This window comes from Larimichthys crocea, chromosome XIX, assembly GCF_000972845.2.
Source record: "Larimichthys crocea isolate SSNF chromosome XIX, L_crocea_2.0, whole genome shotgun sequence".
Lineage (NCBI taxonomy): Eukaryota > Metazoa > Chordata > Actinopteri > Sciaenidae > Larimichthys > Larimichthys crocea.
The window spans coordinates 10,352,053-10,373,393 of NC_040029.1; the positions used below are offsets into that span (position 1 = coordinate 10,352,053).

A 21,341-nucleotide genomic window follows, 5' to 3' on the forward strand; every position below is an offset into this window, starting at 1 on the left:
ACCTGACACACGTGGGAGAGACGTGACACTGAGGCCTTTATTTCAAACACCATGCACGCAGTCTGTTTGGGGTTTCCACTGATTTACAACAGATCTTCTGTTAGAAAATGGCAGGACTTGCAACAAACACATTTTATGTCAGTAAGGGGAGAAGATATGTTGTTTCTGTTCCTCATAAGGGTTTTGTTTTTGGTTAATGAGTCTTAATTGTGTGTGTTTTATATAAAATATATACAAAAGACTAAAATGTGAAAGGTTTCACATAAACATGAACATTTGCTTTAGGCCAAAGGACAGAGGAGTTGCAGGATTTTTTGTGCAAAAAGATTGACCTGATGCCCACCACAAAGAACATTCGTTAGGGGTTCTTAGATCCCAGTTACTTAGCCAACCGTTGAAACGTTCGGGGTCGGCTGAAACAAAAGCTTGATTGGGTAAAGTCAGATGTCTGAGAGCTTTTAGAACGTCTCTTTACAAGATGATGTACAATGCTTCAACCATACTGACAGTTAAAGGCAGAAATGGATAAAGATCCCTGTGAGCAACAGTTAAATAAGAAGAGCAGTTATTGGTAAAAAAGAAATTTAGAAAATTAGAACCCACCTCTGCACGTTTAAAAAGAAACAGACATGTCTGAAAGCAAAAGTCTTCTCAAAACTTATAGTTATGGAGATTGTACTGTTGGAAATGAATCAGAGGATATCAGCTGTTCATAATATGGACTGACAAATCACAGTTTAAACTAACTACTAAGCAGACTGCAGAAGGCCCCCCAAAGAAATCCAGGTTTAGAGCACTGTTGCAATAAATATTATAACCTCGCTTACAGTGAACTGAGTCGACACACTTGTTTTTTTTGTTTGCATCGTCGTGTCTCATTGCATCGCTCCCAAACAAGAGATGAGCTCCACACAGCTGCAGCACATTAAATGTAATTATGGATGGTGGCGCAGACGGATCTTGGAAAACAAATAAACAAACAAACAAAACAAAAAGTTTCAAATCTTTAGAAAAACATTTTGCTTTGTCTTTGTGAAGTTTAATTGGCATAATTAGCAGTGGCACCCAGAGTCACAGCGTGATTGATGTTTACTTGTTTGTGTAACAGTATGAATTAAAATGCTTACTGTATATAATCTCATGTCAGAGCTTCCTTCAGCGGAGTCTGTGAACGTTCTCAGCTGTCCAGGTCATCAATCTGGAGCAACTGGACTTTGTTGTATTGAACTTGTTGTCACTGAAAGAGTGTCTGTTGTCTTTAAGTTGGAATGTGTTGAAATGTCTGTTTGCTCTCACAGATGGTTTGATACTCTCCTCCCTCAGTACAGTCAGAGTGTCCTCGAGTTAGATATATTATATATTATTATATTGAATTATATAAATTATATATATATATTGAACCCTGATGGGTGTAATGCCAGTCTGTATGAGTGACTCTGTCCTTACTGTCACTTTATTAAAGGTGTTTATCATAATGGTTCAGGGAAAATCTGTAGAATACAGTCTCTTGATCGTTTTTCTCATTTTTTATTTTACAGTCTGGTTCGTGTTCTTGAGGTGAGAGTTGAAGAGTGGATACTGGTCTGTGTGTTTCCCATTATGGAGGCTCCAGTCTTTGTTACCTCATAGTCAAAGAAAGACAAGCTGTTGTTCACAGCGTCCCCTCATGTGAACTTGATGTTCCTCTGAGTCGATGTGTTCTGTGAATGTTTGGACTTCCTGGGTCTTAATTTTGACCCATGTGTCGTTCACATATGAACCAGCGGAGCACTAACGAACCAAGACCTTGACCTTGTTAACGATCCCACCAGGCCTTAACTTCTGGATAACACGGATCTCGTTGCCCCACATTTACCTTGAACATTCTGTCTCAGCACTAAAGTATGTGATTTTTAATGACTCGTATTATAAAAAGGATAGTTTTTGTTTAGTGAGTGCAGCATCAGCGGCTAACACAGTGTCAGTCTTTGCTCAGTGGTCAGTGAATAAAGCAGGTGTCAGTAGTTTCCTGTTTTCTCCTAAGAGGTTTGCACTGAGCTTACAGGAGCTCAGCAGTCTGCTGGCTCACATTACTTTATGCTAATATCCCCCAGCTGCAACCTGCACCACCCTCCTGCTTCCCTGCCTCACACACACACACTAAATACAAAACACACACTCCCACAAGCCCCCGGGACAGTCATGGGAGGGCCATGAAAAGGAAGCCGAGATGATTAATTAACTGTGCCCTCATTTTGATACCGCCTTATTGGCTTTCAGCAGCCGAAATTCAGATTCAGAGCTTTGCATGGATTATCCTCCTACCAACACCACAGTCAGCAGCACCACCACCCGAAACAGACACAAAAACACACACTTCAGAAATATTGAGGTCATGTTGTTACTCATTCTGCGCTACAATGGTTTCTGGGCAGGTTGTGCTGCTCAGCAGAGAGCGAGGTGTCGGTTTTGTTGAGTGTTGGTTTTCCACTAATCAGAATGAAGCTGCCCTAACAGGAAACGGGCGACAAATACTGCTGACTGATATAACGAGCTACGAATGGCTGCAATTATAATCGTCAAGGTCGATTTTTTGGGATTTAATGACCTGCAGGTGAATGATCTGTTTTTTTTGGCCTTTTCAAGCTTTATTTGATAGAGACAGCTGAAGAGTGACAGGAATGTGGAGAGAGAGAGAGACGGGGAATGACATGTGGAAAGGAGCCACAGGTCGGATTCGAACCCTGGGCTTCTGCAGAAAGGACTGAGCCTTCACACATGGGGCGGCTGCTCTACCAACTGATTTAAACGCCGCCCCAAACGATCTGTTTTGACTTGTATGTTCACACGTCACAATATTCAGCTGTTTCCAACAAATAAATCACAGTCTGATATGTGAAATCATGTGTCGTAAATTAAAACCTAATCCCTCTGACAGCAGACTGGGTGGTTAAACCCGCCTCCAGAAGTTATCTTTAGGAGTGTAGAGTTTAAATAAAACGGTTAAAGGATTAAAAACGTGTGATTTTAATGAGTTTGACATGCAGTGAATGCATGTACACTATCACTGCTTGTCCATGCATAACTAAATACATATACAGTACTTAATGGTGTGAGGAGTGAGCGGAGTGAGCGGGCATCTCGCATGCGTGCTGGTTTGAAGGTGTTTGATCGTGATAATTTGGTGAACATCTGTAAAAACAGTAATTATCTGTAAAACTGAACGTTCACAGTCTTTTGACTTTTTTTTATGTTATCTTACAGTGTAGCTTGTGTTCTTGCCGAGGACTAGATACTATCTTTTCTCTGGACGCCAGGTGCTCCAGCTGGTCGCACCCCTGCCGTGTCCCGGCCCTGACCGGCCGTCCTCTGGTCCCCCCTGTGCTTTTCTATAGATGACAGCCTCTGAGTACAGACAGCTCTGCAGCATTCAAGAGGCCTGTCAGCTCTCAGCAGCAGAGCTAGACACAACACAATAGGGCTCCTGTATATTGTCTATACACTGGGGAAAAGCCTGCAGCACAGTTGTCTTTCATTTCTTTCTTTCTTTTTTTGTTTTAAACTAACTGTTTGCTTTTTTTTTTTTTTTGCGTGCATCTCGATCCCAAACAAAAGATCACCTGCCCGGCTGTGTGATGTGTCGCAGGGTGGGAGCCCTGAGGGAAAAGCCTGCAGCCTCATGTGGAAGTTCGTTACTGTGCCGTGACTGCGTTCCTATTATCTCCCTGAAAGCACTTCAGACAGATTCGACCCATTTGATGCGAGTTGTGGTGGATTAATCTATTTTTATAAGTGCTTGAACTCGTGTTGAGTTTCTGTCTTAGCCTCTGCTCTGATAACCGGCCTGTGTTGCTCCTCGTCGTGAGAATATGCTTTTAATTCTGTCTGACATGTTTTAAAGAAAACAGCCGGTGGTTATTTTCATTGTATGAGCCATTCCCTGCAATGTTTCTCCACAATATCCTGCACTGGAACTCGCTCATATGCAAACACAGCGACAGAGCGGATGCAACAAAAGCAGAGAGATCTGCCTTGCCTCAAAAAGCGCTGCGGTGTGTTGCATTATAATAAGGTGTTGTCTGCAGGGAACCTGATTTTGTCTGACGTGGCTAATGTGCTCTGTCAGAAGCGTTTGCGGCTGATGCTAGCCTGGTATCCGCAATGCGAAAAGGCCCAGCGAGAGGGGAAGAGGGAGTCGAGGGCAGTCCAGCTCAGCACATCCACCTCGTGGTCAGGAGGCAGTGACCTTCATGCCACTCCCACCGTTTGAGGAGTCGGCTGCTGTCAGGGCCGATAGGTAGACCCTGCCTGCGACTACAGTGTAGTTATCTCAGGGCTTTAAGGCACTCATCATATCTCAAATGCCAAGCATCAATATAGAGGTGCAGGGCAAAGCCATTACTGTGATTAGAAGGAAATTCATGCAGCAGCTGCACCGTTATAAAGAGTCAGTGGCTGGAAGATGGCCGGTTATTTCTGGAGATCCAGTCCAAGTCCTTTCATCCTCGTCCAGCCAACAAGGGTGCAACTTCTAGATCTGAATCTGGATCTCTTGAAGCACTGAAGTTGTCTCTTTGAGTAGGGTTGGTTTAAGAACCGTGAAGATTTTCCACCTCCCATCCAAAGAGGCTCAAGTAAAGTAGGATTCGAAACTTAATGTTTACACGACTTAATGTATATTTCCAGTGTGTGGCAGTTCATTTCTAATGTCAGTCATTGATTCTTGAGATGAAGTAATTTGGATGCCCGGCTCTTTGTCATTAAAGGCGGGCTATTCTTACAAAAGATCCATGAAAAGAATCAATATCATCTGCATGTAGCAACATTTGTCTGCCTGAGTCATCCGCCTAGCTGGAGCCGTTCAAATTATTGAGTCTCCGTCACTTTCTAAAGAGATAATATGATCTGTAAGCCTTTCATGAGTCCATAACTCAACTTTATGGTGATGCTCTTGTGGCGCTCAATGATTTTCCGGGATCCTCGCCCCCCTCGGCCAGACATCAGAGCAGTGATTGAGGTTTTATGAGGCGTGCTGAGCCTCAGGTGAGGTGAGGATTGAATGAGGGATGCTTCGCTCTGGACCGTTTGACCCTCAGGGCTGATTGTCTGCGGTGTCAGCGGTCAACGACTGCCTTTGTGTGTGGTCACAGTGGTCACCAAGGGGGCTATTGTGGGGACCCGTGGCAGCCGACGGGCTATCGAGCCAAGGCCCAGCATCCATCTGGTGCAACAGCTGGGGGAGCAAGTGATTTCCTCGCAGGAAATTATGCAGAGCAAACAAGATTCCTATGATTATTTCATTACATTAATTTCATGGGATTATCATCATTTTGCAGGAAATTGTTCGGATGTGCTAACAGCCCAACAAAGCAATCTATATTTATTCTTTGTTAAATATTACGCTACAGCCCAGCCCCCAATTCATTCAGCTACAAACAAGCTTTATTTTGGAGGCATTTCCTGGCCGTCTTCCCCGCCCTTCCTCTGTCACATTTCTGCCTGAGCATCGAGGAGGGGGCTGTGAGACTCAAGAACCAGCTGAATTAGTGCATTATTAAGCCTTTTTTCCCCTGACCCACTTCCCCTACTGCTTGCATGGCTCGATTCCAGCATGGGGTCTATCTGTGTACATGGAAAGCATTTGGTCTCGGGATACGTTTCACTGTAAATGGACCTCTTATGTGCAGCTGAGAGGATGCTGAAATGAGGCAGCGGTGAAAGCTCTTCAGGCTCCCATTCAGACGGATTTAGCGAGTTCTTTTCAGGCCTCGTTGCACTAATAGTGTGATCAGGTATCAACTTCTGACACACAACAACACAACAATGCAGAAAATAGCAATTTGTTGCCTCATAAAACCACGGTGACAGATAGACGCAACTCACAGGTAACTGGAGCTTCACTCTGTGTTGACTTATCTCGAGCTGCAGCCTACTGTTATGGCCATAATGGGTTAATCTGTTATTTCTTTCATTAAGAAGATTATTTGGTGTATAAAGTTCCCAGAGGACAAGGTTACATCTTTAAATGGCTGCTTTTGTCTGACCAAAATGAGGAAAAGTGACACATTCTCACGTTTGAGAAGCCGTAACTAACTTTTCATTGATTAAATGATTCTAAAGTAATTCTTGGACATTTATATTTCTGATTCATTATTCTGAGAGTTAGATGAGAAGATCGATACCAACTCACGTACGTGTCTGTTAAATATTTGGAGACAGCCCGGGGTTAGTTAGTTATCGAGCTTAGCACAACATGGCACCACATCCACAGTGAGCGACAAAATGCCTCTTCGGAAACTTGTGGGTGACGTCACCCTGTAAAGCTCACTAATTAACATTAATTAGCCTGATTATTTATTGTTGGTTTAATTCATGCAGAAGACAGATGTGCAAAAATGAAAATGAATTAAACAAACAAGATATATCCGGTTCATTAGCGAGCTTCTGCGGTGGATTTTGTCAGCTTCTCATCTAACTCTCTGCCCATGCTTTAAGAAATATTGAATAAAATGTCAAATTTTTCTTTAATTTTAGATTTCTAGTCCAGAAAAATACACACAAACTAACCTGAAGATATAAATCAGTCATATTTTTTGAAGTGGATGTCTTTTCTGTCCACCTCCACAAATACTGCAACTAACATGGTCACTCCAGCTTCTGACCTACAAGAGGAACAATGCAGAACACTCGAGCATGTCCTCTATATAATGCCACGGCTCATGCTTTCAGAGGTGGAGGGCATCTGACGGGCGAGCTATTGTAACCCTCAGAATGAAGCCGCTACCTCACTTCAATCAGCCCGTTTGGAGAAAGGGCTTTTAGACGAGGGAGCGTTGGCTGCCCCAGATAAAGAGGGTTAGCTGAGTAAACAAATAGTAATGATGGAACAGTGTTGTTATTGTAAGAGCAAATAGCTGGCCTAAGAGAAGGAAATTCAAGTCCTTGCACTGCGACATTTTCCCACAGTGGCGGAAATATCACATTCTGATCCTAAAATATCTCAAACGCCTCAGGATGTGAAGCTCACGAACAAATATTTGATGTCAGGTTCCTGTTAGGACTCCCAGTTATAATAACACTGGAAATTTAATTTATTTATCAGACAGACCTTTGACACGGGCTTCATATTTCCGGGGGAGTTCTTCACACAGGAGGAATCCGACGCGTTTCAATCCCGTGACAAGCGAGTATTCGAGTCTACTGATGTCACCTCGTCTGAGAGGCTTAAGGGGAAACAGCGCTGATGTCAAATTCTTCAGCAGCTCCCATCTGGAAGAAATAAAACAAATATGGCTGCTAAAAATAAAGACTCCACTTGAGATGATAAGGAGGATTTAGTGCCATTAACTGTGTAAATACAGTGTGTGGTTGGCCTCAGACTCATATTGAAATTCCTTCCCAACCTGGCTGAGCTCTGACTGTAAAAGCTCCCTGAAATAGGCAGCAGTAAAGATCTGATGATGGTCAATTTAAATATTTTATGCTGTTGAATGATTGGACTCTCATCCTCATTCAGATCACTTGATGGAGCGGCTGCACTGCACTTCCTGGGATCTGCTATAAGCAGATTTGCAGAGCAAAGTGTGGTGACATTTGTAAATCCTGCAGCTCTGGTGTTAATGCTAGCACACGGGTCGACAGTGTGATGTTAAGATGAGTGAAATGTGTCGCTGTTTGTATCTTCTTGAACGTAAGCTGTGGCGTCAAACAGCGTAAATGACATTTGTTCGGTTTAAAGGCTTGCAGAGCGAGGAAAACAAGTGTAATCATGGTACACAGAGTTCTGTGTGCGTCATGGGTCAAAGGACTTAAACCTACAGTATTAGGCCACATTCAGGCAGGATCAGGTGCTGTGATTAATTGCCACAGGCCTGTGCGGCGATGCATCTGTTTGTGTTGAACGTAGCCGCTGTGAAACAATCAGGAAAAACTTATGGACTTTATTGAGGCTCATGGCGCTCGCTTACTCTATCTCAAAGTGTCAAACACAAATTAAATTAAACTTCTTTGTGTCTCTATTTTGCAGCTATAATCAATCGAGTCAGACTCGATTTTAGAAGCTGGGTACATGAAATAAACAAAGCCAGAACACACATGTAGAGTATCAGAGTTTAGATGCAAATAAATGCGTCCTTACCTTGCTTTGCAGCTCCAAAGAGCTCTAGTGTCTTTTAGCTTTGTTTTGGTTTTACATAAAAAGTCAGCAGATGAAGCCGCTCAGCCCCACCGAGTACGAAAACAACAGTTAGCAATGTGCTGGTGAACAAAAACCAAAATCTACATATCTGCGGCTGAAAATATCTCTGATTAGACAGTTTGAGATTGAGGCTTCACTGAGGCATTGTCTAACATGTATTATTTAACAAGGCAAGTTCACTGAGGACATTCTTATTTACAGCGATGCCTGCAGGGTGGGGGTTACCTAGATTTACACCACCCACGCCAGGGCGACTACAGTCAAATAAGCCACTCTATTGGTTGTCTGGTGTTGGTCAAGGGCACATATCTGTTTAGGGAAGTGTTTGTATTACTCATTCACATCCCCCCGATCCCACCACGCTAATATTTAGTAGTTAGCGCTCGGATACAAACAGACACCCTTTTGGCCACAAGCCTGTTTAGTTAATCCCGAGGCTGCAGCCACCCCCACAGTCTGTCTGGAAAGATGCGCCGAGCGAAAAACACAGTCGGATTGCCACAGAAATAATTCATGACCACGGGAATGATCATCCTGCAGCAGAGGTCAAAAGTCACCACAACCCATCTCTTTTCACATTTCTCATTATTATTCCTCCCTCCCCCCGTTTAAAATAAGAAATCACCTCACTGTATCTCGATCGGCTCTCTGTCACTGTCAGGTTAGATAGGAAATGTTGCTCTGATAAGCCTGAGTGGCACAGGTGGGTTTGGGGGATGACAGGAGCGCAAACGAACATTACCATCCCCCCTCCACCACCCTCCACCCACCCACCATCTACCTGCCTGGTTATGGTTCCTTGCATGCCTGCTGGGGGGAAGTCTTCACTCCCCATCCTGAGGCAAGAAAATCAGAAGCTGACATCTTCACTCCCCATCCTGAGGCAAGAAAATCAGAAGCTGACATTAATGCTTTCTCAAGCAGGAATGCAACGCTTCGCATCCACGCTCGCTTCGACATCTGCCCGGCACCTGGGTTAGGGCCGACTCGGCGCACAGACAGACCCCCGTCAATAAATCAGCCTGTGGATTAAACAGAGGAGAAGCTGTGATAAAACTGAGGCCTGAAGCTATTGCACGTGAAATGTCAGGGAATCTGACGAAGTGTCCCAGGAAAGAAATATCTGTGTGAAAACACGTGCTTGGAGGTCATGGGATTGTTGCTGAATAGACTTTGTTGTGTTTGTGGTTCTTGATTCATTACCTAGGATGTTACCGTCTCTTGTCCTCGCAGCTGAACTAGCAGAGTAGGTAATGTTTTCTTACTTCTTTTTCTTCTTTTTCTTTGGATGTCATCAGTTTGCCTCATAAAACAAGCTCTGCGAATCGTTTCAGGTATCTTTTATTTATTTTTCTTTGTGAGAACATCAATTTCTGCATGCGAGGAGAACTCTGGCCTCCATTGACAAGCCAAAGAAAAAACGATGAGCTGGAACGACCTACTAATGTAAAGTAAGCACAGTCCAACGTGATGACACAAAGCAAACCGTCAAACTGTAATGAGAAGAGATGGGAAAGCTGCAGAGGCGAGCTGTACGGTGCAGATAATGCTGAATGGATCCTCTTGAGGGCTTTTTGCTCGATCTGTAATGTGCCTAATTTCCCGTGAAGGAACACAGTCGCTGCTACTTGATCGGCCCTCGCTCCTGCTCGAGCTTCAGCGCTGTACAGCGTGGCTCGGTTAGGTGCGGCGCCTGTCTGTCAAAGCTTGCATAAACAGAAGCCTGACTTCCCCCTGTGAACCAACCAACATCTGTTTAGCATCAGGCCTCGGCTCTGATCTGCCCCTTCCCCTGTCACTTTCCAGAGAGTTTCTCTCAGTCTCCCATGCTCTTTGTCTCTTTGTCTCCCTTTCACTCATGTTTGGATTAAATCATTCACATCACTGACGACAGTGTTGGAGTACTCGATCAGTCTTTCTAAACTCCTCAGTCTCAGACAAAGACAAAGACTTTGGATTTTATTTGAAGACCGGTCGAGACCACAACTTTGGAGATGTTACTTAATTGCCTGATTTATTTGTTAACTGTCTGGGAGGACACATCATCATCCTGATTTCCTGAACCACAAAGAGTTCATCTGCAAAACAGCGAACACAGAGAGAGAACACAGCACTTTGTAAATAGTGCGAGGCGACGCTTAATGAGGCGACTCTTGAAGTCTTGTCTTAGTCTTGATACACTCTGGTCTTGGTCTCAGTCCTGCAAAGTCTTGACTACGACAGTACAACATTGTTTTGAGTGACGTATCTGGTACTGTATCGGGTTCTGCTCGATGCTGGATCAAAAAAACGAGATTTGGTGGTGAGAAAATGAGCCGAGTCATTTCAACATGAAACTGGATATGATGTCGATGTTTTTGTAAATCGCAGTGATCAGTCAAATCTTGATTATCCTGTTTAAAGAACGTAATCAACAGTCAACAGAAGAACAACAAAGAGATTTTCACTTCAATCCTTTCTTTCAGATGACATCACGTCCTCTGGTTTACCCAGAATACATCAAAAGGTGAATATTTCATCTGCAGGTTAAACAGTGCAGGGTGGTTTTCCTTTTCTTCCTCTCTGTTTTTCTGTCTGTCAACACCGGCTGAGGATCTATCCAGTTTTTCATGTCCTCGCCTTTCTTTGTTGCTCTGATCCTCTCTCTCGCTCCTGTGGGTTGCCAGATCCAGGTTTCCTTTTCATTTCTGTCACCGCCGCTCTCCCTCCCTGCTCCGACTACACCTGGCTGAATATTGGCCCCCAGATGATAATAAAATCCAGAAAACTCCCCCTCAGGCTTGTAAAATCTGGGCAGACTTCTGCCCTCATGTATGTTTTCTGTTTCCTCGATTCCCATCCTGTCTGGAAAACATCGGTACCAGCACGGACACATTTGTTTTTTTATTCCTAAAAGCAGCGACATTCCTCGACCGCTCCTCCCTGATGAGTGGAAACAGAGAGAGGGTATCAAAAATGGAAAAATAAGTAGTCGTGTGGCTGAGAAATAGTAATGAACACATCCAGACCTCGCTTTTAAATCAAACGAGAGACAAAAGACGACATGGCAACCTCTCTAACTCCATTCTGGTGCTTTTATTTTGAAACTTGCGATAAAAATGGATGGTGTGTCTTGATTTAAAGGTTCAGTAAAACACACAAATTCGCAGAAGTCTGCAGCCGCTCTTCCACACAGCTCGCTCTGTGGAAGTGGCCGAATAGCGATGTCAGGTCCGATGTATTTCATTCCTCGGCTCTCCCCTGTGAGATTTGCACCACAAACAGCTTTGCCACTGTTCCCAACAGGCATGAATGAATGGTCCGCTCTGTCAAACCCAAAGAGCGAGAGTAGGAGCCCTCAGCAGACAGGGGGAGTTATTTGAGCGTTGGACGTATCTTAATGTTTGGAAAGATAATCTGCGGGGATTTGGATTCCTGGCGGTGGCGAGGTGTTGATGTTTGGGCTGGGCCGGGCTGTAGGTGCTGCTGGAGGAAGAACATCAGATATCCCAGAACCGCTGAAACTAACCCGAGATGATGAACAAGCTCTCTTTTGTATCTCAAGTAATCCATATTCCCTGACACTCCTCCGTTTGGGGCAGGTAGGCAGATGAAGAATATCCTGCTCACTGGAGGCATTTGTTACACCAATGTCCTCGATTCAATAAGGCCACTGTGCGACTTCCCCGTCCTCCAGGTTTGAGGTACAATTAAGCAGTATAGTGCTGAGCTCGGATTCAGAGTCATTTACTGAGTGGTGGAAGAGCTTTGTTTGAATACGAGGATAGATTCAGAGACTCTTCCACGATATCTGCAGCAAACAATCAAACCCCCTGTGGTCTGATTCTGCGATTGTACATTAGTAGTTTTTAATGTTTATGGCGGAGTCCGCCATTCCCATACTGGATTTAAACAGCCTGAACATGCATGAGGGATTTATAAACGGGGAAATTAGCTACAGAGACCAAAACTGTTTTTTGTACCAGGCTGTAAACATGTTTATTTCTGCTGTGAAGTTGGACATTTGGACATGGGGACTTATGGAGACTGACTCACTTCTGGAGCCAGTTCAAGTGGACGTTTGAGGAACTGCAGTTTTTGGCACTAAATAAGACATTGATAGGTTGCTTGAGTTGACATGAAGCTCTTATTGTGATATCAGAGCCCGTCCACGTCTAAATCTTTATTCTGTCAATCAACAATTTCCTCTTTGAATCCATCAAATCATTGCAGTACAGGAAACAGTCGTCCTTGTATCACATCCACCCCTGACACCAAATCATATTTTACAGATCTCTGCATCTTTCACATGGAGTCGCAGCCCTTTGTGCTATCAGCAGAGTTATCAGGGTCTGAGGATATGAGGGCTCGATGGCTGAGCTGATGCTTTGACAGCGGGTCATTGGGATGTGAGTAACGACCTCTGAGTGAAGCATCATCAGCGCAGAGCCTCAGAAACATCCTGATAAGACTAATGAATTTAACCAAGGCCTGCTGATACAAGCAGAGGTAGGTTTGTATGAATCTGCACACAGGGAGCATTAGTCATGCTGATTAGTTCATTACCTCGCTGCGATAGGATCACAGTCATTTTGAATTATAATACAGGAGTGCGTTTTCATTGATGCTGATTAAATTTGCTACGTTTACATCTTTGCTAACGATGCACACATAAACTCTGGAGTATCGGATGGCAAATCCAGTCGTGTCTTTGGCGGGAGGCCAAAACTAACAGCCGTGTCCGATGTGCTGTATCTCCCACACCTTAAAAATCATAACTCATTCTCATGCGTGCCATAAAAACACACCCCTGAAAGAAATCTTGTATTCTATTGGCATAACCTTTGACTTGTGGTAGCTCATGTGGGAGCTCCGTTTTCTGTCAAACCTGCAGTTGGTTTTGCAGTCCCAGAGGCCACGTTGGCATGTCATCAGTCAGTAAGCAGAGATAGGTTGGTGAATCAGGCCGGTGTGCAGGGATAGAGAGGTTGCGACCTTGTCTTTGGCAGGGGTCTTATTCCCAGAGCTCATTTTAGGGGCTGCAGACCTCGAGAAAAGGGTGTCTTATCTGTAACGCCAGCCTGAGCCTCTCTGATCTGTAGACACATCAAGGTGGAGGTGGTTGGAGGGAATACGCAGCCTGACCTCTGCAGCAGTGAGGGCAGAGTTTCATCTAGCTTAAGGTTTATTTGTTTTCTCCAAAGAGGTCTATATAAGAACCAGACGCTTGTCTAAGATGTGAGTCCATCCCTGTTAATCTTCAAGAATGTGTGAAAGAGCAGAGCGAGGCTCATACGAGGAAGAAAAATGCATCTGATGTTTTATGACTGAAAAATCTGGACCATTAATCTCAAACAGACTGGTTTGTGTGTCTGTCTGTTTGTGCATGTTTGTGTGCCTTTTAACAGAAGTCTTTTTCCCATTCCTCCCTCCTCGCTTGGTGCCAAAAGCAGCAGGAAGGACGGGACGGCACTCGTGTTTTTAAAATTTCATAAAGGTGCACGAGCAGTTGGCGGGGACTGGAAGCTGCGCGCGAGGCGGGGAGGCGTTTCCCTCGGCAGATACTGAGCACCTCCTTATCACACGCTCTCACACACACGAGTAAACATGGCCCAGATAAACACTGCTGAGAACCTGCGGTCATAGAGCAGGAACATCAGCAAACATATTACCTGCCAGGTTAACCCGAGCTGAGCCCCCTCAAAGCTCCAATACTGGCTTTTAATGAAATATCCAGCAACCAAACAGGGACTATGGCTAACCTTAAGAAAGCTTTCAATATTCTATATCCAGTTTTAGAGGCAGGAAGTGTGTTTGCTCTCATGTAACTGGAAATATTTCTCTATAGGGAGCTGGTGCATTGATATTTGAACTTGTATGATAGTTTTGCAGCCTGAAAAGTTTGAATTATTGGATTTAAAGACACAGAGAGAGCAGAGAACCATGGCCTCAAAGTACAAGAAGCAAAACTCTGTATATAAACACTAAAATATCTGTTACCTTAATACAAAAATGACATGTAGCAGTCGATGAAAAGTCCATCTAACACAACCACAAAGTCTCCTGAAGGTCTCCTCTCCTTCAGTACATGTCTCCTTGTTGTCCAGGAAAGAGTTTTTATGATTTAGTGTACGTTAGAGGTGATTACGCACTCCTTATAAGCTTATAGCTCTTATAGGACGTTTTAACCACTATGAGGAAATACCGGGCTGAGCTGCAGTTGCAGCAACCCCTGTTCCTGAGAAATATGCCTCCGATAAAGTCTCAAGTCAGTAAATTCAGTGTTTTTTTAGGTCTACACGTGAGTACCTGGTCCTCGTGGGAACGGTGCAGCTTTCACTCACGCTGTAAAACCGTCAGAAATAATGCCCAGCTGAAGATATAACACGCGGCATTACATACATGAGTCATGCCTTTAAATCTCCGCTTTAAATACCCTCCCATTGCACATGACAACAAGCATGCCGCATTCTCCGCATTCCTCCATGTGTGCCGAGGATTATTTCAGTGCCCTGTCATTAGGAAAGGTCTACGCGATGACAACACAGACTTAGGCAGCTTTACTTCACGTTTGATGTGGCCTGTAAATATTTCCCCTGACATGGGGGCTTTCACAAAGAAGGTTCCCCTTTGTGCTGCAGCTGAAGTCATTATGGGATCGCGTTGCTAATGGTCTTTCAGAGACAGACGTTTTACCCCAGACAGGTTTTTTTTGTCTGATGGCAGAGTGAGAATGAATGATGCTGGTTTCCTGCATATTACAATGCCAAAGTTTCTGATATCTGAAACATTTTCTGCAAAACATATCACAGCTACCAGCTTTGCCCCATCCACCCACTCAAAAGAACAACATGCCCATCCGTCATTGTTTTGGCCACTGGTTGGAGCCGACATCAAATTTAACTTTGGGAACTTAGCTGAGCGCTAATGGCTTTGGCGTTTTTTGGTGTGAGTGGCGTTCTTGGCTGGGTGCTGTGGCACTAGCAGATGGCTTTGGGGCACCGTTGTTTCACTGTAATTGGTTGCTTTCCAAACATGAAAGGTTTGTCACACCAGTTAAGTCAAAATTAATGATGACGCTGATGAACGACAAGATGAAAAGATCAGGAGCTGGAGCTATTTAGTTTGGTTCCTTTTGAAAAATGGTGCAAAGTATGACCGAAATTGGAAAATGTGGCACCACGCTGTTCAGCATCGATCTGTTGTCGGGCTTTTGGCATCGGCCCTATTTCCCTAATGGTCACCCAGTGTGCCCTTGACTGGTGACTCGACAGGACGCCTGGGCTTTTGCCATGTTCTGCTGGCACCGGGGCAAAAGCTGGTGGTGAGGAGTGTCTTGGAGTGGCGGTCTCAGATGTTAGATTAAGCGCGATAATTGCTTGAGAAGCAGCAGTGGGAGATTGGCACCCGAGGAGGAGCGAGAAGACAAAACAACACTTCACATTACTGCATTTAGACCGGCAGCTTCTGAACATCTGGCTCGATGAGAGTTTACTCTCAAGGCCACAAATGTAGTGATAACAGAAATACTTAAAGTCTGGCTAGTCCTGGAAGGTGGGTCATAGGGAGGTCAGGATGGTATTCCAGGCAAACGTTTGTGGGCTCTGTCGCTGTTTTTGGTTGGATTATAGCCTAACATGTTATTTTTATCCACCAGATTCAGATTCATCAAAGAAATATGCAATGTTTTGACTTATTGCACCAAAAGTCACCTCAGGGTTCCTCCAAAAAGTTTGAAGTTTACTTTTATGTCTTTTATTACAGAGATTACAACAGCAGCAAAGAAAAATACATACTTGTGCAGGTGATTATATAAGAAAAAAGCAGAAAAAGGGAGCTCCAGTTGCTGTAAATACATAGAGAGATGGATCATCTAAACAGAGCACACAAAATAAACCTCTCACAGATACTGCTAGTATTTTTCCTTGTGAGTCTGAGATTCCTGGCCTAGTGACCTCTTCATGGGAATCCCCATTATTCAATTACGCTCTGCCAGCACATGACCAGAGTGTCTGGAAATCAATGGAGAGCATCTGTCCCACTGAGATAACCGTTTACCCAGGAGATGCGTCACGAGCTGTCAAGCTTACGTCTAATTAATTAGTCTTAAACCTAGACTACACAGATCTGACAGCGGCAAGTCACGACCGGCTCGGTTATGTACTGTAGGTAGACCTCAAATGTCTGAAAACCCAGATGGTTGGTGCCTATGTGGCCTATTTCTTACAGTTGCACTCCCCCCTTTCTGCTTTATGTAGTCGGACCACTAAGAGGCAAATCATTAGGCCGTAGCCAAGAAATCCTGACATCTGTTTTTTCCATTCTGCTCTTAGCCTTAGCTCATTTCGCCCGTGCTGTAACTCAGTAGCTCACGTTTTGTGAGTGTGGGCTATTCCCAGCTGACATTACACAGCTGGGCTCGCTTCTGGGCCAGCCGTTAGAAGTTACCCAGAGGTGCTTCTGGAGTTACACACTGAGCGAAGAGCGAAAGGAAGAGAGACTAAACTGATTAATCGCACCTTCTCAAGAGTACTTCTGTTCTGTTTCGCTGTTCTTCACACATTTATGATAACAAATCGCAGGAAATACGCGGTCCGGTCATGATTTTACAGCATCTTCTTGCATGTATTTCGTCAATGAATGTTCACTGACTCTCTTCTTTGCAGGAATACATGGACGCCAACAAATGCATCGACGAGCTTCTCAAACAGCTTGAGGAAGAGCGCCGAAATGTCCGAAGGTAAGAGGTTCTTAAGACTTTTTGGGGCAGATGTTTTATTGCTTCAGGATATCAGCAGCTGCCTGCAATCCATTCCCAACCAGAGGCAGCAGAACAATGTTGTTTGGTTTTGAGTGTGAGACAAGCTTTGTACGCTGTTCTTAAGAAATGCTTTTTGTGTTGGAAGCACACTAAAAAGTGGCAGACAAAGGGGAGACTCTGGTCCCAGTGTGGGGTTGACTGGGGGCATTTCTCATGGAGGTCCTTTGCAGCGGATTTGCCCCGGACAATGGGAATGGAGAGCTTATGGAGATGCCAATCTAATGACCTTGTCCCCTCCGTGCTCCTATCATCTTAGCCCTTCCAGTTATGCACTGCCCCCTTAGAAAAAAGAGACAATTTTTTAAACTTCACCCTCTTTTGTACAACCCTCTCTCCATCTCAATGGAGCTGTATTCCCCCGGCTCAAAGTAATTTTCCCCCTGAGTGAGCAGAGAGGGGCTGGGGGTTGGACACAGGAGGATAGGGGTCTCAGGGTGGGTGGCTGGGGGGGATGGATGACCACTGACCATCCCCTTTACTAGGCCAGGGCAGCCCCTTAATAAAGGAAGTGATGTGTAAAGGAATGACCCTCTCCTCTATATCATCCCCACCCCTCTTTATAAGACTCAGGAGTCATCTTCGGTGACCTAATGGCCAGTGAGATTCTTTGTAGGGACTGACCCGTGTTTGGACCAGAGGTGGTTTTAACGCCATGAACTTGTACTGACTCTGAGCGATGGTAATATTACAGATATAAATGCAAAAGTTTGGCGTGTAATTTTACTCATGCAAGGGATGGATTCGTATGAAGTATAGTACAGATATTCATGATGTTCAGAGGATGAATCCTGATGACTTTGGAGGCACTCTCACTTTTCCTGTAGCGCCACCAACAGTTTAAAAGTTGTACAATATATGACCTTAAAGTTGAAGTACTAACGACTAACCTCAGCTGTACGTTGTACTTACTAACACACTAAACATCATTCCTGCTTAACACTAACTTTACCGTTAGCATGCTGAAGCAACACGCTCCTAACAAACTAACTTTTGCAACAGTTGAACTGATATGAGTTATGCTACGTACAACAGGAGTCAACCTTTTATTGAATTAATACTCTTATTTTGGAGAACTCCCTTCAATGTGCTTCGTAGACCTGAGAGTACTCCGTCACCATAAAAGCTGTATGGTGTAAACATACTTCAAACTTGAAGTAGGATTTGCTTTTAAGCTGAGGATCAGAAAAGTCCGTCACATGTGGGTTAGTGCAGTGTTTGTGGTTCAAGTGCAGGAACTTCTAGCATCTACTTGTTGTGAAGAAACCACCACATATTCAGCACAGTTTTTAGAAACAAAACACCACCAGGCAGGATTTGCACTCATCTCTTTGCACTGTTGCTTGATACAGAGCGGCGACAGTGATAAATGACTTCACAAAGGCCTTTGTTCGGCTAAAACATAGACCGCAAGTCCAAAACAGCGCCTCCTTACCCTTATTAGGCAGCGTCTCACGTCGCTATAGATTAGAATATGGGGCCCATCAATCCGTCAAGAGGAGAAAGGGAAGCCTTTACATTCCTCTAGTTCCCTGCATCCCTACTTCATGACCCAGTGACCCACTGCATTCATGACTCTCATTGTACCATATTATAGGGTAGTTTCACACTGAAGTACACAGATTGGACAATTATGACTTCTTTTTAAACTTTTTTTGAGTTAGTAACGATGCAGGTACATCAAATATCTACACCATCTTGTCAAATGAACATGAAGTATGATTCCTCTTTGTTATGGTTGGTATTTTTGTCCTTAAAAGGGAATTTCTGGGAATGCTCCACAAAATATCTAACCTTTGAGCAATAAATACTCCTGTGTATTTGAAAGTCACTCTCCAAACTTCAAGAACGGTTAAATGTAGGGAAAATGGACTTGACAGTTCACCTCTCATCCAAGAGGTTTCGTCAGTTCTGACTGACCGGTGGGGAGATCTGATTTAGCCTAGTATACACTTGGTTTGTTAGTGCTCCTTCTTGTTGTTGGCTGTCGTTAAAGTCATCTGAGTTCTGGTGTGAATGATGGCTGTTTGAGTCACATGAGGCCAAGTGTGGATTTCTATCTAGTCTCCTGGGAAAGGATGAAAGGCCGGTATTGTAGGTAGGAGATAAGCAGCGTCTGAGGTGTCTGTCCTCTGGGAACTATGGCCAAGTGTACAATCCTACAAGTCCGGTTTGGAGCATGCAAGATCAAAAAATATGCTGCAAAAATCAAAATAATTTGCTTTGTTACGTTTGCAATGAAGAAGCCTACAGGTGAAAAGATAAAGGAAATGTCTAGATGTTTAATAACATGAATGCATACAGTAGTATACAGTAATGCTGAAGCCTCGCGCACTGTCACAAAGACACTCAAACGTCTCTCGCACTCGGTCGCAGCATCATTGCTCGACCGAGCACAAAACCCCAGTGGGATGCTGGCCGGGCTTTCCTGCTCCATCTATTCAATGTGACCACGTCCTTGACAGACGGAAACAAAAGCTCCGCGGCACAGTGTCAACATCAGATGGAGCAAATCCAAATTTGGCAACATTTAGATGCAACGTACAGTAGGACGCTGACCCGCGGGTTTCAAGTTATTCATCATTTGTTTTCAACATAATCTCATTAAGTATGATCAGATGTCTTTTTGATGGTTTGTCCTTGTCATTAGTGGCGGCCTTGAAATGCTGGCGAGAGACAGTTGAGTTTATTTGAGACTTGTGCTGAGTGACAGACATGTGTGGGAGGGACATACGGATGTTCTGCAGTGTTAAAAAGCATGACGGCTGGGGAGTGAGTTTGCGTGACCTCTTTCTGACAAGCTGCTGTGTCAAGGCACCGTGACTGTGTAATCTTCCCTGTGGATTAAAACAATGTAGATTAGATTTTTTTTTCGCACTCGAGTTGCGCTTCCAACCATTTCCCTTCTCGTGATTCGTCTGCGATGAGCTGGTGTTTCCCTCAATCTTCTTTTGACCTTGTTTCAGTGGGTTAAGCGTGACCAGTATCAGGTCTCACGGCCCGAATCTGGCCTCACCTGCCGTTTTCTGCCTGCTAGAGCAGATGGCGTTTCTCTGTGACCCCTTCCACACCTTAGAGGACGAGGAGGGATGAGGAGGGTGGCTCGCAGGCAGGGGGGCCCCCGCTCAGAGTGGCTAAGAGATGGGGAGGTGTAGAGGAGGAGGCAGGGGACTCAGCTGGAGCTCCATGAGGCTTAGGACAGGTTGCGTGGAGCAGGCAGCTGCAGCCCAAGCCGAAAGGACATTAGCGACGACATCTGCTGATCAATAAGCTATTTGTCATGTTCATAGAGCAACGGTGCTTCGAAGATGGTGGAGATGGAAAGTGGAGGTCAGATCAGATGTGCGTTTAGCTGAGGGATTATAGGTAATAGGACTTTCTTTGTGTAAGTGAATTTGCCTGTGGGCAGAAAATTGACCAGTTTTGTCCTGTAACTCCTCGACCTCGTGTAGGTTTTGTAAAGCCACTAGTGAATAAAAATGCCAACAACTCTCCCTCTCTCTTTATAATAAACATATTTTTGTCTTTTCATCGGGACCGAGGGAGATAACAGGGCACATTTTTCTAGCCATGAAGTGGGAGTTTTTTTTTTTTTTAGATCTCATGCTCTTTTATGTCTCAAAAACAAACAGATTTGGTGCAGAATCTAACCGTTTTAAACCACTCAAACTGTTCCAAATTCCTCCAAAATACCACATTCAGAAAACAAAAGTTTGAGGAACACCATAAGAAAATTCATGCTTGGATTTGGTATCAAAACCATCGAGCACTTCTCTTATGGAAACTGCCCAAAAAACCCGTCATCAATCAATATATGTTTATAATATATAATAATATACTACGCGGAAATGGCTCTTTTGAGGACTAACATCACCACACATGAATACAACTGGGCTCCTTGAATCCACAAGAGTCTCAGCTTTCCAGTCATATCTAATTTATGCAATTCCAATTCTACTTAAGATACTCAATATGCAGAAATATTCAATTACACTAGGTGATTGTGCCTGAACTGCATAAACTTGGCATGTCGGTAAAGGTTAGACTTGTGGGTACCCATAGTCCCTGTTTTCATTCAGATACCTTGAAGTGAGAATGTCCATTGCCAAAATTGACTCCACTCTAGCTTTAAAGCTGAGAAAGGCAGTAATGCCAGCTGGAGTGGAAGAGCTTAAGGCTTCAAAAATATCTTTAAAAGCACTTTGAATGAGTGTTCACTAAATTTCAATCAAGGGGACACTGATGGAGGAACATGTCCTCGCCCTCCGACGAGGACGTCAAGGTTAAGTGAAAAGAGAAAAAAAACAAAAACATGTAAGAGTGTAAACACAAGAGAGAAAAAGACCACAGGAGCACAAAGCTGGGAAA

The 21,341-nt window shown here is 44.1% G+C and overlaps 1 protein-coding gene across 4 annotated transcripts in view; it reads left to right on the forward strand.

The window, feature by feature from the left end:
* Window positions 1–21,341, forward strand: part of LOC104928573 (nck-associated protein 5) — a 115,778-nt gene that overhangs the window by 21,777 nt on the left and 72,660 nt on the right. For all 4 annotated transcript variants that reach the window (XM_027291374.1, XM_027291376.1, XM_027291375.1 and 1 more), the window contains exon 3: window positions 16,822–16,895. In XM_027291374.1, coding sequence (XP_027147175.1) covers window positions 16,822–16,895 — 74 coding nt within the window. The remainder of the gene's footprint in view (window positions 1–16,821; window positions 16,896–21,341) is intronic.